The 17,077-nt window shown below is 36.2% G+C and overlaps 1 protein-coding gene across 1 annotated transcript; it reads right to left on the bottom strand.

The window, feature by feature from the left end:
• Positions 1 to 1,985: 1,985 nt before the first annotated feature.
• LOC131631236 (uncharacterized) lies at positions 1,986 to 16,013 on the bottom strand. The gene is made up of 12 exons (XM_058902025.1): positions 15,617 to 16,013; positions 15,255 to 15,448; positions 14,951 to 15,197; positions 14,249 to 14,884; positions 13,383 to 13,601; positions 12,428 to 13,291; positions 11,759 to 12,306; positions 11,535 to 11,614; positions 11,423 to 11,428; positions 5,809 to 5,872; positions 2,143 to 2,679; positions 1,986 to 2,057 (listed from the first exon to the last, which is right to left on the bottom strand). The coding sequence occupies exons 1-12, from the start codon at positions 16,011 to 16,013 to the stop codon at positions 1,986 to 1,988; spliced, it is 3,864 nt and encodes a 1,287-aa protein (XP_058758008.1).
• Between the last annotated feature and the right edge of the window lie 1,064 nt (positions 16,014 to 17,077).

The following is a 17,077-nucleotide window of genomic DNA, read 5'->3' as shown; positions in this document are numbered from 1 at the left end:
TGTGGAAACTAAACACAGATGGGACAAGCAAAAGGAATCAAGAAGCTGGCTGTGGTGGAGTTTTGAGGGATAATAATGGAGTTTGGAAGGGAAGTTTTGCTAAGTATTTAGGACGATGCAGTGTTGTTGTTGCTGAGTTTTGGGGAGTCCTTGAAGGTCTGAAATACACTCTCTCTTTGGGTATCAAGCGGGTGGAAATTAACGTGGATGCGATATTAGTTGTTAAATCCATAGAGGATGGGGTTACCGGGATAGTGGATTGCGTTAACATTCTTCGGCAGATTAAGGAGCTAATTCTGTTATTTGAGTTGGTAGTGATATCATATGCTCCTCGCTCTACGAATATGTGCGCGGATGCGCTTGCAAACAAGGGTTGTTTGGATAAGTCCAATTATGTTCATAAGGATGCTCCTGAATTTCCGTGGCCGCTATTAGCAGCAGATTCGTTAGGGATTAGTAGTTTTTTTGTTGATCCGTTGTAGTTGTTTTTTCTTTCGGGCTTAGGCCCTCCATAATATCAAAAAAAAAAGAAAATACAAACATAAAAATAGACCACATGCATCACTACTGTGTGTGCCGGATATCATCATGCTATTCTCCACCATGGCCTCCACCTCTGCGTCCACCACGACCTCTCCTGGCTCTGCCTCTAGCGTCTAGTGCCCCACCAGTCCTGACACAATTTATACGGTATAGAAATTCCCCTCTGTGCCAACCTAATCATATATCCACCACACGCCCCTCCGCAGACCCCTCAGGGAATAAACCATCTACAATGGCTCCCAGTCCCGTGTCAGCTATCTCCCGGCACCGAGGAAGGAGATCATGAGTGTGGTCCAACTCAGCCTGATGAGCTTGCAGAGTCTCCTCGTGGGCTGGTCTGGACGGATCTCTAGGTGCAGCGGGCAGCATGGGTGTGACACCTCGTAGTACCAGGTGATGTACCCCTCGACGCAGCTCAAGTCACTCTCTGCTCTCGTCGCCCGAGCCTCCTCATGAACCATGTGATACTCCCAGTCTGCAAAGACCTCATCTAACCGCCGACGGGTCATGGTGATAGTAGCGGAGACTATAAGGTCGCGAGGTATCGTCTGTGCGTAGCCAAACTGACGCATGACGCGCTCTGGAAGATATCGTACAAGGATGGTCGAGCTGGCGGCCAACCATCCAAAATACAACGCTATATCATCAAAGGGAACCGTCTCCTAGTGCTCAGCATAACAGTCATAACGTACGTCCTCTGCAACAATGCGATCAAATCCGCTTCTGTAAGGTAACGACTCCTGGTTCCCTTTGCGGGGGCTGAATCCCCAGCTAATAATGTCTGAAAAGTGCTGTAGTATCCAAGTCTGAAAAAAAAACACGGTTATTTTAATTTACTATCACAAATATATAATATGTAGAAGGGGATAAAATTGTTACCACTAAAAGGGTACAGCTGCCTGCCACCGTCCTTGCCGTCCACATACATCCCTCTCGCAGTTTGTAGTAACTGTACGCCAGTACAGCCGCTCCCCAGTTGTACTCATGGATACGTGTTGTATCCGATAAGTACGTCAGGTAGACGACGTCTGTGTACGACGAACTCGTGTTCACAAAGAGCTAAGTGCCTATCAAATATAGGAAGTAACATCTCGATGCCCGCTCTCTGTGTAAATCCACATCAACCTCGTCGCCAGCAGCCTGATCTGCCGCAAGAAGCTGAGCGTCATATAACCTTTGCAAGGTGTGAAACCTCACATACGCCCCGTGGGTCCTCTCCCCCTCCTCAAGTACGTCATCCGGATCGCACCCCAGATCAGCAATTTGCATCTCCATCGCTTCCTTCTTCGTGAGCCTACTGTGACCAAGGAGGATACCTCTGATAGGTAGATGTAGGAGGCATGCCACATCATCTAGAGTGATGGTAATCTCGCTGTGAGGAAGTCTCCAAATGCCATCTGATAGAGGTCCCTTTGGCCAAATGCTGCTAGTACATCCTGAAACTACAACTCGTCAGGTTGCACAAGACTCGCAATCTTCCGGCCGTGGTTGTAGAACCTCTGCGGATCCCTATCCTGAAATGTTTTGAAAAATAAACATAATTATTAATAAGCAAATTCAGAAACTGAAGAAAAAAAGTAATTAATAAAGAAAATTTACCTCTCCGTCCCATATACGCCTATCTGCATGATCGGTATACCCTGTCAAAAGAGATGCGTCTATAGGACCCCCAGGATACCAGATAGGCTCTGGCACCGGCTCATCCTCGTGTCCCGCTGGAAGTGGCACAACAGATCCTGTATCACTCGTCACTGGCACAGTCATAGGAGTAAAGGAAGTGCCACGACGACGTCTGCGGGGGGGGGGGGGGGGCATTTGTGAGGAACCCTCAGCATCATCCCGGGGTCTTCGTGAAGTAGTAATAGACAGGGAAGGCCCCTCAACTGGGATAGATGGAGAAGGCCCGACTGGAGCGAATGTATCAACTGGAACAGGCGTAGAGAGCCCCTCAACTGGGACAGATGTAGAAGGCCCGATTGGAGCGGGTGTATCAGGTGGAACAATAGCTCCATCAGTCACCTGAGATACTACACGTGTCCGTTCACGCCGCACGGATGTGTGCTGTGCAGTCCTCCCATGTATATCTCTATCTGGACCGTGAGTTATAATGTCTGCATTGTGATAACATCTACTTAGCTAATACGTATCTATACATAAACAATGATTTATAGATAAACAAGAAATTAAAAAAAAAACTCTTTTCATAGGTGCGTCTACGGAAGCACCTTAGTTTCAAAATGTAGGGTGCTTCCGTAGATGCACCTACGGAAGCACCTTAGATTCAAAATGTATGGTGCTTACGTAGATGCACCTACGGAATGCTCTAACGTTCATCTCTTCTGTAGGTGCATCTACGGAAGCCCCAGAAGTTCAGAAACGCAGCAATGGCGTAACTGCACTGTTCAGTCACCCAAAAACCCTATTTGTTTTGCTTGATCGTGCAAAATAAACCACAAACAACACCTACATTGTCTCTAAACAGTATCTCTAATCCTATTCAATCATTTCTACACCTAAATATCATATTCTAATTTGATTTTAAAATACTCTAAAATAAGTCAAAATGTTGAAAACTTACCGATTAAATAACGATTTGAACTTGATGAAATATCTTGATACTTGATGTTGACAATGTAGGCCGAGTGTTTGAGAGTGTTTGGTGTTTAGAGAGTTTGAGAGATAAAAGTTTGAAATGAAGAGAATGAGGGAGGGGAAAGGTCTGGCGCGAGTTATAACGTCAAACCTTTCCATAGATGCATCTGCGGAAGAGTTTCGTAAGTGCATATACGGAATAAAACAACGTTAAACAAAAAAGGGTGCTTTCGAAAATACATCTACGGAAGCATGAGGGCAGTTTAGTCAATTTAGTGGTGCGTAAGAAGGTCATGGGATGAGATGAGAAATTGACAACAGTTTTTGTCTCAATTTTTGTCATATAATTTAACAATATTTTAAAACTTTTCACTCCATCTAATTTTGAAATTTGTTTTTGATGTGTACCACTTTAATGCAACATAAACAAAAATTTAAAATCTAGTGAAAGAAAATTCATGAAAATTGAGAAAATAAATAATCTCTTTCAATTTAATTAAAAGTCTCTATTTCAAATAATAATATTAAATGTTTAATTTATTTTAAGGAAATTTTATTACGTATTATTTTTTTTATTTAAGAGATTAATTTTTGGAGATGTACATAAAACATATTTGATTTTTATCCAATTTTTTATTTATAAAAGTTATAAAATAGAGAGGCGTTTGTTTCACGGTATAAAAAATTAATCATAACATTTTAAGGAATAAGTTTTTATAAAAAATGTTTGGGAAGTATTTTAAAAGGCTTAGAAATCTTTTATTTTTTAATTATTTTTAATTAATAATATATTATAATTATAGATAAAAATAATAATTATAAATAAAATAGTATGTAGTAGAGAAGGTAACCAATTAATTTTACATAAAATTTGGTAACGGCTGAAAATAAAAGATTCCCACACTTATGAGAGGGGATTAGAAAGTCTCTAAACATGGGAAAAATTCTTTCTAGGTATATTTTTTTCTAGGAAAATTTTGTTTATTCCCTTGAAACAAACACACTCTTGGTGATTCAAAATTTGTCTCCAGGAAATAATATGAGAGCTTTAAATTAGACAAAAAAATTAAAAATGATTTAAACCTTTTTAATTTATTATTTTTAATTATAATTTATTTTAGAGCTTTTGTTTGTTATTTAATGTAAAACTTTCTACAAGTTTGAAGCTACGATTATTACTATTTAGCTTAAAAGATAAAAAAAAAAATTTAATGGAACATATCTATCAAACAAATTGTAAAATGTGTTTATTTCAAAGGAGTATAAATTTTTTAAAAGGGGAACTACCATTTTGGTTACTAAAAATATTGTTAGTTGTCTTTTGGCTTTTTTTTTAAGACTCTGTTTGCGGAGGGGAAGGGAGGGGATGACTTAGGATAATAAGAAGAATTGAGTGAAAAGAATAAAAAGATTTTGGAAAGGAGGGTTTTGAAGGTTTGATTTTATTCATAACACCAAAAACCTCATAAAATGGGAAAACTCAAAAATTGTATTGAACAAGAGTTTTGGAGGGTTTTGGAGGGCTTCCATAAATTTTCCAAATATCTTTTAGTTTGTTATACTATTTTGAAAATTAAAAAATTTAGTAATAATAATGACTCTTTTATCATTCTAAAAACAAAATCATTTTTTCAAAAAATGTCAAATATTTTTCTATATTTTTTTAAAATTTCGTTTTCAGAAGTCTTGCCTTCCCCTCCCCTCCAAACTTGCAAACATAGCCTAAGACTATGTTTGCGAGTTTGGAGGGGAGGGGTGGGCTTTCGAAACCAAAATTTAAAAAAAAATATAGAAAAATATTTGACTTTTTTTAAAAAATAATTTTGTTTAGAATAGTATAACAACGTAAAAGATATTTGGAAAATTTATATGTAAGCCCTCTAAAACCCTCGTACCCAAAATCTTTTATTCTTTTCACTCAATTCTTCCTATTTTTCAAAGCCCTCCCCTCCCTTCCCCTCCAAACTCGCAAACATAGCCTAAGTTTCTTAATTGTTTGATTTTAGTCCCATAAGTTTTTATTGTTTGATTTTAACTCCTCAAATTTATCTTTTTTTTTTTTTTGTATTTGATAGTCTCCAAGTTATATGTAGACTAAACTTCCTTTTTAAGTAATCAAATATTATGAAAACACTTCCTTTTGCATTGACAAAGTTTTTTTTGCCACATCAGTCATTTTTATACCACATTAGCGTTGACTTGATTTTTTTAATGCCACGTGTCATACCCTAATTTTGACCCCCCTAAGATGTCACATCATCTGACATTTCACAATCTCCCAATCAGATCAATATGGAAATCTAGAGCAATCACCTATTTACTAGGTACTCCCTCTGGCCATTATTATAAGCAAATATTATCTTTTTAGGTTCATTGAATAATGAATGTATCTGGTCTTTTATGTAGACCAGGTACATTCATTATTCATTGAACCTAAAAAGAGAATATTTGCTTATAATTCAGGTCGGAGGGAATATTCTATTAGGGTTTCCAGTCTATGAGATTCAGGCAAAGGATCAATCAATGGTCAACATGATCCACAACACCATCATAGGAACCAAGATGTTTCATCCATCCACCTATGATCTTCAATCCCCAGGCATCAGGCCTCAGATCTACCCAGGTCACCAAACTAGGGTTTTGAGCCTATCAAGGACTGAAATCAGGGATTACCTTTGGGAATACTTGCAGAGCTTCAATACATGATCTCAGAGACCCCATCATCTTCAAATAATCCCTATATCAATATCCAATGGAATTTGTACTTCAATTCAAGATCCATAATCATCAATTTCATCTAGTCCACAATTAGGGTTTTTGACCTAATTCTTCTGGACAATTGACTTTTAAATCAGGACATGGCTCCACCAATCAAACCATGATTCAAATACCTCTAATACTTCAATATAATTCACTCACTTCATCATTTGAGGAGCAGGGCTTGATTCATCACAAATATTCAAGATTGCACTTCATTTGGAAAAAGTCAATTGTACAGGATTACCTTTGACTTTTGGGATTTTTAGTCAACCATGGACTTTTGAAGATAAAAATCATCAATATTTTATTAGTTAAGTCATTTGGCCAAGAAAAATCAAGAAAATCAATTAGGGATAAAAAAGTCAAAGTTTGACTTTTCATACTTAGAAATTTTTCTAAGTGTTTTTCAAGGGTTTTCTTCAAACTTTGAGAGAGAATATCTCAAAATTCCAAGTACAAACTGAAGAAAACTTCCAACATCAAAGTTGAAGATTTTGGTCCAATGAACAACTTTGTCACATCTCTTGATTTTGCAAAAGATTAATCATTGAAGAGATATGGAAGTTCAAAGTTGCTGCCAAGTTAAAAATGGTGAGAAAACTTAGTTTTCTTCCAACTTCAAGGCCAATTTTCACAAACTTCCCAAATGATTTTGAAGAAACACTAGACTAATGAATTGAAGTATATATCAAGGGCTTTCCAAATTGTGCTCAACCATCTCCAAATTCATTTTGAGCAGAAAGTTATGCATGTTCAAAGTTGGGCATTTGAAATTGTTTTGAGCCATAACCAAAATTTTGCCTCTTACCAATTTTGTGCAATTACCTCTACCAATTGATGCTACATGACACATAACATATCAGTAGAGATGCCATGTTATCATTTTCATCATTGCATAAGAATTGGAGAATATTCCCAAAAACAAGAACATGTGATTATGTAATGATTACTTTGGGAAATTTATGACCAAGTGGTGAATCATCAAAGGAATCTCTTCCCAACCAATTGGAGCTCATTTCTGCATCAAAATTGTACACTAAGATCAAGCAAAACCGAGGGCTAGGGAGTGGTATAAAAAAATCCTTCATTGCATTTGGTTATTTCACATTTCTTCATGCCTAAGCTACTCCAAGAGTTACCTTGCTAATTTTGCTTCACTCTCTACTATTCTGATCATTTTGCCTATAAATAGAAGTGCTCTCCTCAATATTAGACACACCAAAGCAACTACAATTCTTACTTTCTCCTTCTCTCCCTCTTGCTTATTTTTTTCTTAGGTTCCTTGGCAAAAAGAATCGAATTCTTCAAACCAAAGCTCTTCCTTTGAAAGTAAGCCTTCTAACATCTCAAGGAGGTTCATTAGAAGTGATCCCAGCACCTGGAACACTTCTGAAAATGGAGGATCACCATATCCACTTACAACTTGGAGCTTAAGCAAGAGAGGTCGTGTAGAGCAATTCAGAGGGTGTCAATAAAGTTTGAACATATCAACATGTTCCTTAGGGTATAGTGAAGCTATCCAGATGCCTGCAACACTTACGTAAGTGCATAATCAACATCCCCCATTCTCACTTGGAGCTCATATAGAAGAGGTCGAGCTGAACATTTCAAAAGGAATCAAAGAGAAATAAAGGTCCATATAGCATCCCCGAGGTACAAGGAAGCTTTTGCAATCACTCATTCATTGTTGGGAGTCCTCCACCATAGCCATCAACCTTCAGTTTCAGAGGTATTTTTTCAAACTCTACCTCTATGATTCTTGCATCTATTTTGTTATAGCTCGATACCAGTTTGTTCAACATCACCAGAGGATCAAAAACCCTGTATCATCATTCATTTATTCATCATCATCATCATCATCATTTAATTTCATTTTTAATTTTTAGGGTTCTTCACGTATTTTAGTTAATTCAGTAGCTATAGTTAATTTTAATCCATATTAGTTACATATCTGGAATCATGAGTGAATTTAGAACAAGTTTCATGTTTACATCTTGGCCATTGGTTGAGAAATGAGAGAGTTGAAAATTCAAAATTTCCAAAAAGGCTTGAGGTTAAAGACGATGGTGGTGGCGCCATTTTCAAATTTTCGGAAACGAGTTTATTATGTTTTGAATGGTTTTTGTGTTATAACTTGAAATCATCGTTAGTCCAGTGGCCACAGCGCGCGTCCAAAGTCCTCTCATGCCCAAGGTCTGGGGTTCGATCCCCCAGTCAGACCTTTTATTTTCATATTTTTCCAAACATTTTCAAAATAACTTGCTTTCAAATATTATCAAACAGATGCATTTTATTATCACACTGGAGATGTAGCCCAATTGGCTTGATTTGTGCCGGCTCCCCCTAGAGGAGAGGGTTCAAACCTTGCTACCAACAAAACTAACCATTTATGCTATTTTTCTTCATTTTTCTTCACAACTTCACTTAATCATTTCACCTATCAAAATTAATCATTTTCACTTGATTTTTCATACACTTTTCATTTATCATACATATTTTATGAATATCTAAAAAAAATCACAAAAATATTATTTATTTGATATATTTTTATTAGGTTTACAATGATATATTTTTAAGTATTTTCAATACTTCTAAAATATAGTTTTCTTTAGATTTTTCAAACCTAATCACTTTGTAAATATTTTGTGATCAAACCTTGTTCATTTTAAATCAAGTTTGGGCCTCTTGAATATTAAAGAGTGTAAGACCCAACATGTTTTTGTACACACAGTTTTCAAAACACAATCAATCTTTTTGGGTCTCTAATAGAGTGTAAGTCCCATCCCTTTTTCCTTTTCATTTTCAAACATTTATTTTTAAACAGTAAACTCATCATCTGTTTTTCAAAACTTTCTTCTGGTATTGAATGGGATTATTCCCGGCGAAACTCTTCATATACCTATGTGACCTAGTGTCCATCTTCACTTCTTCTGTTTTCAAAACAAAACTTTCAACTGTTTTCAATTAAACTCTCAATCTATTTTTCAAAACAACTTCAATTTCACATGGGCCTCTCCTTGAGTCTAAGTCCCAAAACCCTTTTTCTTTTTTTATAATGTTACCAATAAACAACCAAGCTGATGGTAAGACTTTGTACATACATCTTTCAAAGGCCTCCTCTTCATCCAGGTTAGGCTTTATAGCTTTCAATTTACAGCTTTCATTTAAATTCCTGTCAAAATATAAATTGTATATACACTGTTAAAAACTTCGTCTGAGAAAAACCTTAAGACAAATAAACTGTATATATATTATAGGACTATGACATAGGATTGAGAATGTCTTCCCGGTGAAGGCTCTTTCCTAATTAGATTTCCGTAGTTTCAACCTCAAGATGCATTATTCCCGGTGAAACATCTTGAAAAAAGTCTTAGAACAAAAATAGGGCGCATCCACCCAAGAGGAATTATTCTCGGTGAAACCTCTTACCCATTTGCTTAGAGCCAAACTAAGTTCAAAGCCAACATAGCTTTCTCTTGTGCTATAACAAGGGCCCTCGATGACCCTCGATTAGCCTCCTCTTGGGCTCATAATACAAGGACCCACGGGCTTCTTAAAAGCATATTTCGCAGCTTCCTCTTGAGCTTGTATACGAGGACCCATCAGGTTTCTTATAAACATAGGAACAGGTCTTTAGTTACCTTTTAGCCTACCATGGTGAGATTCTTCTATTCTTCAAACCAGACTTCAAATAAGCCAAGAATGTCTCAATCTCAGTATTGAGTTCACCTTTTGGAATGAGAGACATGAACAGTCTCTATCACACCATATTTTGAATCTCCGATAAGTTTTCTCCTAAGTAGAGTGAAGATTTCATATTTGGTTTTCTCAACAATGTTAGCCTTAATCTTGGGCTTTAAACAAGAAGTACATTCTCCCCTGGAAAGGGTCAGCCTCCATCAATAAATTCTCAACAGAGTAACATCCCCAGTAGGGTCAACCTCAGTTCTGGACTTTCATCCATCAATCTCTACCCAACAGAGTAATCCTCAGTAGAGTCAGCCACAGTTCTGGGCTTCGTACAGAACGCAAATTTCTTCAGTCAAAGTAATTCCTAGTGGAGTCATCTCCCAAAGACAATCAAACTCTTTTAAGCCTTAAGTTTGGGCCTTGTGCAAGCCAGTAAAAAAATATAAATCTTTCTTACCATGGTGAGACATGATTCATCTCTATGAATAGATTTTTCAATTTTTATACCACATTCAAGCATAACAAACATCATTTTCATAAAAACATCTCCCATTTAGATTGATACAAGAATGCCTGCTCTGTTGACTTCACGTCCAGACTGCTGTCTTCTCTAATGGTTGAAATCTTTTACTTTATATAAGATGATACTGGCATACTTGCACACGCACAAGTAAGGTCCCTCTCTTATCATAAAGTAAACCTTTATTATGATTGTTCTTTCATATAAGATGATACTGGCATACTTGCACACACACAAGTAAGGTCCCTCTCTTATCATGAAAGAATTCTCATTTTCACTCACTTTTAAAATGTTTGTGGTAAAATAATTGAAAAATATATCCGTTAAGATGACAACTTGTCTCTTTTCTGCAAGCAGAGATTTAATTCAAACTTCAACCTTGAGTTCAAACAAGGCACCCAAAATCAAATCATTTCCCTAATTAGTTCTTCGAACTACAAAAGCTCTGACTTCCATTAGGGACATGTAGGCATGAGATTCACAAGGAATCTTAGGGAGCTAATAAAAAACCAAAAATAGTCAGTTCATCTGTCTTTCAATTCAATTCAATTCTCTCTCCTAACACAAAGGAGAAACTTTCTCAATCAAGCAACAAACACAAACACATAGCTGATAACTTGTACCTTATAGCTGATGGTTTAGACTTATAGTTGATAAGCTAATTGAAGTGTTTGGTAAAATTAGTGGTTCAAGTAATTTATAAATGTAAAATGACATAAAAAATATTTAATATATAATAATTTATTTTAAATTAAAATAAATTATGAAGGATAAAAGTGAGTTTTTAGTAAAAATAATAAGGATAAAAAAGGAAGAAAAAATGATAAGCTATAAGCTATAAGTTAAAACACTATTTGAAATAACGTCTGAAAAATAAGCTATAAACTAGCAAAATAAGTTATAAGCTCGAGATGAAAAAATCGTTATCAAACAGATCTAAATTATCATATAACTTATAAATTATAAGCTATAAACTCAAAATTGTGTCTTACCAAATAGAGACATAGCATCACATATGACAAACTTGTGTTACACCATATATTCATGAATTTATAATATTGTTTAATTTTAATTAATATAACTAGTAACAAACCCGTGCTGCCGCACGGGTAATATTTTTAAGATATGCCAATTTCCAAAAAAATAAAACAAATGGAACAATAACTTTATCAAATCAAAATCATGTTTCTAATAGGATATAATTAGTTTTTACAAAGTCATAACACATGAAGGAGCTATAATGTCACAACACCATTTTGGATGTTTGGTTGAAAAAAAAAATGGCTGCAGCATTAAACTCTTTGATGAGGTGAATGCCTGGACCTGAAATAGATAAAAAAAACAAAGTTAGCATGTGCATGTAAGGTACAACAAAGATTTATTAAAAGTTGTTAATGGGATGATAAGAAAATACTTGTAAAAGTTGCACCTTTCAAATGTTATGGAACGGTTGTTTGAATACAACATTGGCTGCAGCCTGAAATTCAAAAATGAAGTGAATGTTTGGACCTGAAATAGTTAGAAAACGAAAAATAAGTTAACATGTACATGTAAAGGGCAATAAACATTTATTAAATATTGTTAATGGCATGATAAGATAATATTTATAAAACTTGGACCTTTTCAAATGTTATGGAACACTTCTTTGAATACAACATTGGTGGTAGAGCTCATAGGTTGTTTATCTTTGTCATGAATAAGAATCCTTAAACCCTTTTTCGCTTTGACTCTTGAGATAGCCACATATAATTGCCCATGACTAAAAACTTCTTTAGGCAAATACAAACCAACATTATCAAGTGATTGCCCTTGGGATTTATTAATAGTCATGGCAAATGAAACAATAATTGGAAACTGGCGTCTTACCAATTTAAACGGCCATGGGGATTGTGAGGGGGATAGAGACATTCTAGGAATATAAAATAAGTTACCAATATTTTTTCCAAAAATGATCTTAGCTTCAATGACATGATTAGCAAGCCTGGTTACAGTTAGCCTTGTACCATTGCACAATCCTTCAGACTGATCTAGATTGCGCATTAACATAATAGTGGCACCAACTTTCAACTTGATTGAATGGTTAGGCAATCCCGAAGTTTTGAGAGCATTTAGGAATTCAGGTGTCACATGCTCATATGCATCAAAGCTAGTTGCATCAGATTTATCAATAGAATCACTACTGAAGTATTCTTTCTCTTCTGCTACAACAATTTCCAAAGACTTATATTTATTTATAATGATTGGGAAACATAATTTTGTAACACATATCAAAAGGTGTTAACAATTAACTTAATCAAAATGAACTAAGTGATATTTATATACCTGGAAGCATATTTGTGATATATTGGTTGATATCATCAACAACCTCAATTGTTGAAGCCAAGATCGCACGACTTTGAAGATAATTGGAATCAAGATAATTATGAATGAGATCAGGGTATGTATCTTCAACAATTTCCTTGATGGGATCAGAAAAGTTAGAAATTAAGAACTCATCTGGAATACAAATATCAGCATAACCATCATTTGGCTCACACATGGTCCCATCTCCAATTTTTAAAATCCACTCAGAAAAGCTCCTTATGTCATCAGCTGTAGAAGAAGCATTATCACCAGTTTGCAAGCGCATGTTCTTTGTAAGCCTCAAGACCTTACAATGATCCCAAATATAAGAAGCATTTATGGTTGCATGGATAATGTCTGATCTAGTTCCTCTTGGTATAACTGGGAGAATTTGTCTGAAGTCACCACCAAAAACAACAACCTTACCACCAAAAACTTTCCTAGATGCATGTGGGATTCCATTCATAATATCTCTCAAGGATTTGTCGAGAGATTCAAAGCAAAATTTATTATCCATAGGAGCCTCATCCCATATAATTAAATCTGTCATCTTTAGAAGCTCAGCAAGATCATCTTGTTTTTCAATGTTGCAAATAGAATTTTCTAGAGTAGGAACTGGAATCTTAAACCTAGAATGAGCTGTTCTTCCACCTGGTAACAACAAACTTGCAATCCCACTTGAAGCAACAGGCAAGACAATTTTTTTCTTAGACCTTAGTGCTGCTGATAAAGTTTTCCACATAAAGGTCTTACCAGTCCCACCGTAGCCATACAGAAAAAAAACACCATCTTGTTGCTTCTCTACAGCATCCATGATTTCCTCAAAAATTCCTCTTTGTTCATCTATGTATAAGAGAAAATTCCAAACAGTTTTGTTAATAAAAATTGAAGAGTTGAACTATTTGAAATTGTTGTAATAAGATAGTCATATTACCTGTAAGAGAAGCGGACAAATGTTCAAAAATTTGTTGTTGTTCAACAACATCATATTGACGTTCATCATAAAGTAATCTGTTTCCAGTAAAGAAAACGACATCCTCTTTTGGAACTGGCATTGGTTTGAAGTCCTTCAAGCTACGATTATTATTTTGCAATAGTATTTCAATAGCCATCAGTGTCCGTTCCTTTAGTTCGGCATCGCTCATTGTCAAACCTATGATAAAAAAAGGGAATTAATACAATTTTATTACCATTCTGCAAATACATGGAAATATTAACTATTTAAACCAGCAAGTTCATATTGCACATACAGAACCTTGTGGATCATAACTATTAAAACCGTTTAAGTGTTTGAATCTCAATAGTGATATGTATATAAAACCTGTAATGTATAAATAATGAAGCTATTTGAAAAAATATTAGCATTATATTTTCTTAGGCCTTAGCATATATCTTTGGAAATAGTCAAATAATTTATGTCCTCCTCCTCTGTAACAGCATGTTGCATGACATAGGCCATATATATTCACCGAGTATGTGCATTCATCATAGATGCTATATTTTTAATAGCATGGATGCAGGCCAGGTGTTTCATGCAAATATGTCATATAAGCAATGTTTATAAATGCTGCTGAACCGCAATTAGTGGATTCCAAAACAGAACTGTATACCAAATACTAAATATGGACAATATTCGCACCATTTGAATTTTATAACTTTTGCATATGAGGTAATAGAACTAGTTTCATATTCCAAACTATGGACAATATTCCTATTAGGAATTATGGACAGTATTAAATAGCACTTGTAACAGTAAGGAAAATAAGGAAAAAATATCACAAATATAGTAAGATAAAATACCTTGATTTCTTGCCAATAACCGTTGATCATAAAGAATACCATCCGATAAATATCTCCAAGTCTTTCTCCAAACATGTTCAGGTCTATTCATGGATGCGGAAAGTAACATTGTCACAAATAGTTTGCGTAAAAAGGGACCCGACCCCCAAAGATGCGCCTCTTTGATAGCCTCGACAAATTCACGATCATCTTGTAAAAATCCCATCACAAAGCACGCATCTCTAAAAGTTTTGCACTTCTTACCATCAACCGTTTTTATGTCTTGATAGCATAACGGCCCTTTTTTGACGGTAAGCATCATCCTTAAATAAAACAACTCGCCAGTGGATTGCGGAACCCAAATCAATCGACCAATGGTATACCCTCGCTTCCTTGGTTTCCAACTTCGACTTCGTTTATGATAAACAAATTTAGAAACAAAGTCACCATAAGTTAGTAATCTTGCTTCCTCGTAAGTTTTGTTTGCCTCAAACCAGGTTGTAAACATGGACTCTGTTACACTTGGTTTAAGCAACACATCACCAACCTGCTCGTAGTCTTTGTAGTACACGGAGTTTTCACCTTCCATGTGAAAAAACAATCTTTCTACGGCTGGTTTTCTGCCATGTATAGAATAAGAAAATATACGCCGACATGCTTCACTTGGGGAGATGTATCGACAATCCAAATATTGTTACTCGTCAACGTTGTTTTTGTCTTGGCCTTGTATGATTGCCGAAATTCTATCGGACCCTTTGTTAATATATTTGAAAAGGTATTTGATAGAAGTATTTTGATTGCACCATTCCATGTTGATGTGGGCTTCGTACTTCAACAACAAACTTGGATTGTGAGGAACCACATGACCACTATGAAAAATGATGTCTTTCTTTTGAATGGTGTGTCCGTTGTTTCTTCTCCTATAAACCGGGTAGCCTTCTTGGTCCACTATAGTTGTACTTTGGAATTTCTTAGGGTAAAACTTTGTGCACCTCCCATCTTTCATACAGGGTGAGTTGAGATTTGCCAAACCACAAGGACCATGAACCATGTGAGATTTGACCAAATTGTAAAGCCGAGGTTGTGTTTCGGGATCGGGCACTTCAGCACTAATGATCTTGTCAATGTCTTCCGGTCTTGGATATTTGTTTGAAGGGTGCAAGAAGATCAATATATGGGCATGAGGCAATCCTCTTTTTTGAAATTCAATGGTGTACATATCTACAATGATATAGAATGTAAAAGTTAAATTTGCTGTTAGAAATAGTATAATCAATTCAAAGTAGAATATAAAGCAGAAGTGTTGGTTTACTCCTATGTCATCAAAACTTAAAATTGCACTTAGACATATTATAATCAAAACAGAGTAGACGGGGATAAATAACTTACAAGCCAGCACTTTGCCAAGAACACCTTTTTTGGTCAAATCTGAAAGCAATTGATCAAACTTGATATTGAAAATTCTAGAAATGATATCCGGCCGATCTTGGGGCTTCAAATGAAGAGGACCAAGTACCCTTTGAATCTCCGGCCAATTCGGGTTACAGGTAAAAGTAATAAACAAATCTGGAAATCCAACTTTACTGCAAATAGCCATTCCATCACAGTACAATTGATCCATAAACCTATGACCGCCAACAAAGGACGAAGGCAACACCACTCGTTTACCTATGCTTAAACCTGGAGCTTGACTTTGGTCGCCCTCTTCATGTAAAGAGTTGTACTTGGACACTCGAAGCTTTGGTTGATTTTTGCGTAGCCATTCTAGTTTCTCGGACTCTAACATAGTGTAACCATCGACCAAAAATTGCTGGAACAGCCGTCTAGAAGATAACAAAGTCTTAGCTTCTTTTGATCTGGTTTGAATGCGAAAGGCCAGCCATTCGCGAATCGTGAGCCTATTTCTAATGCTGTTTTCATTGACAGGCAGGTCCCTATGGGCTACATCAGGTCTATAACCATCCTCACCATACGGAAAAATCAACGGATATTGGTAAGCCATGTAAGCGGCATGGAGTTCATTGATTCTTTGAAGTCCTCCTCCTCTAGTTTGCATTATTATATCCCTCATTTCTGCCGTGTCAATATCTCCAACAACCAAGGCTGCAACTTCACTGACAGTTGGCTGGTTATACACTCTGCCATCGGTAGACCGATTAGAAATAAGTCACAGTTTTAGGTTTTGAGGTTCCCCGCTATTCAACTAGTGTCTTGCCATTTGAAAGATCTTAGCATGAGGATTGAATTCATACAACATGCTGGACAGTTGATTGACAACCAAAGGATCAATGTTCTCTTTGTTCCTTCACATGAGAAAAAAGCATTCTTAAAGACCAAAACAGATTATTTAAGTAATAAAACGGCTCAGTATAGTATAAGCAACTATTTTACCACCAAGAAAGTGAATTGTGCGTGGCGATTACCTTAGATGATGCATTCTGTTTTCCACCTCATTTTCGGTGTCATAAATATATAACTGGGCGAACTTTGGTTTTTGACCTTGAGGAGGCAACATACTTCCGATGCGATGACACGTTTGACCTTGTATCCTTAGTATTGGAGGGCCACGTCCGTTGTTAAAACGATTGTCCAACCTTGCTCCCGGTGATGTGAATGCAAACATCATATTGTATAGTCGGATTTGTTCTTGAAACTTTCGACTAACAATACTTTCGTGATCAAACAAAAGTGTTGCAAGTGGTTCCGGAGGCTGTCTTAGCAGTGGGAGTTCAACTTTTCCGTTCCCACAGCACATCATAAACTCCGGGTTAGCAGAGTGGGTAATTTTGTGCATCCTCTCTTGATACCACATCATTGCTTTACAATAACGACATTCGATAAGAGGTGAAC

Source organism: Vicia villosa, unplaced genomic scaffold (assembly GCF_029867415.1).
Source record: "Vicia villosa cultivar HV-30 ecotype Madison, WI unplaced genomic scaffold, Vvil1.0 ctg.000794F_1_1, whole genome shotgun sequence".
Taxonomy (NCBI): Eukaryota; Viridiplantae; Streptophyta; class Magnoliopsida; order Fabales; family Fabaceae; genus Vicia; species Vicia villosa.
Note: the sequence above shows the minus strand (reverse complement) of the source record. Positions and strands in the feature narration are given on the sequence as shown.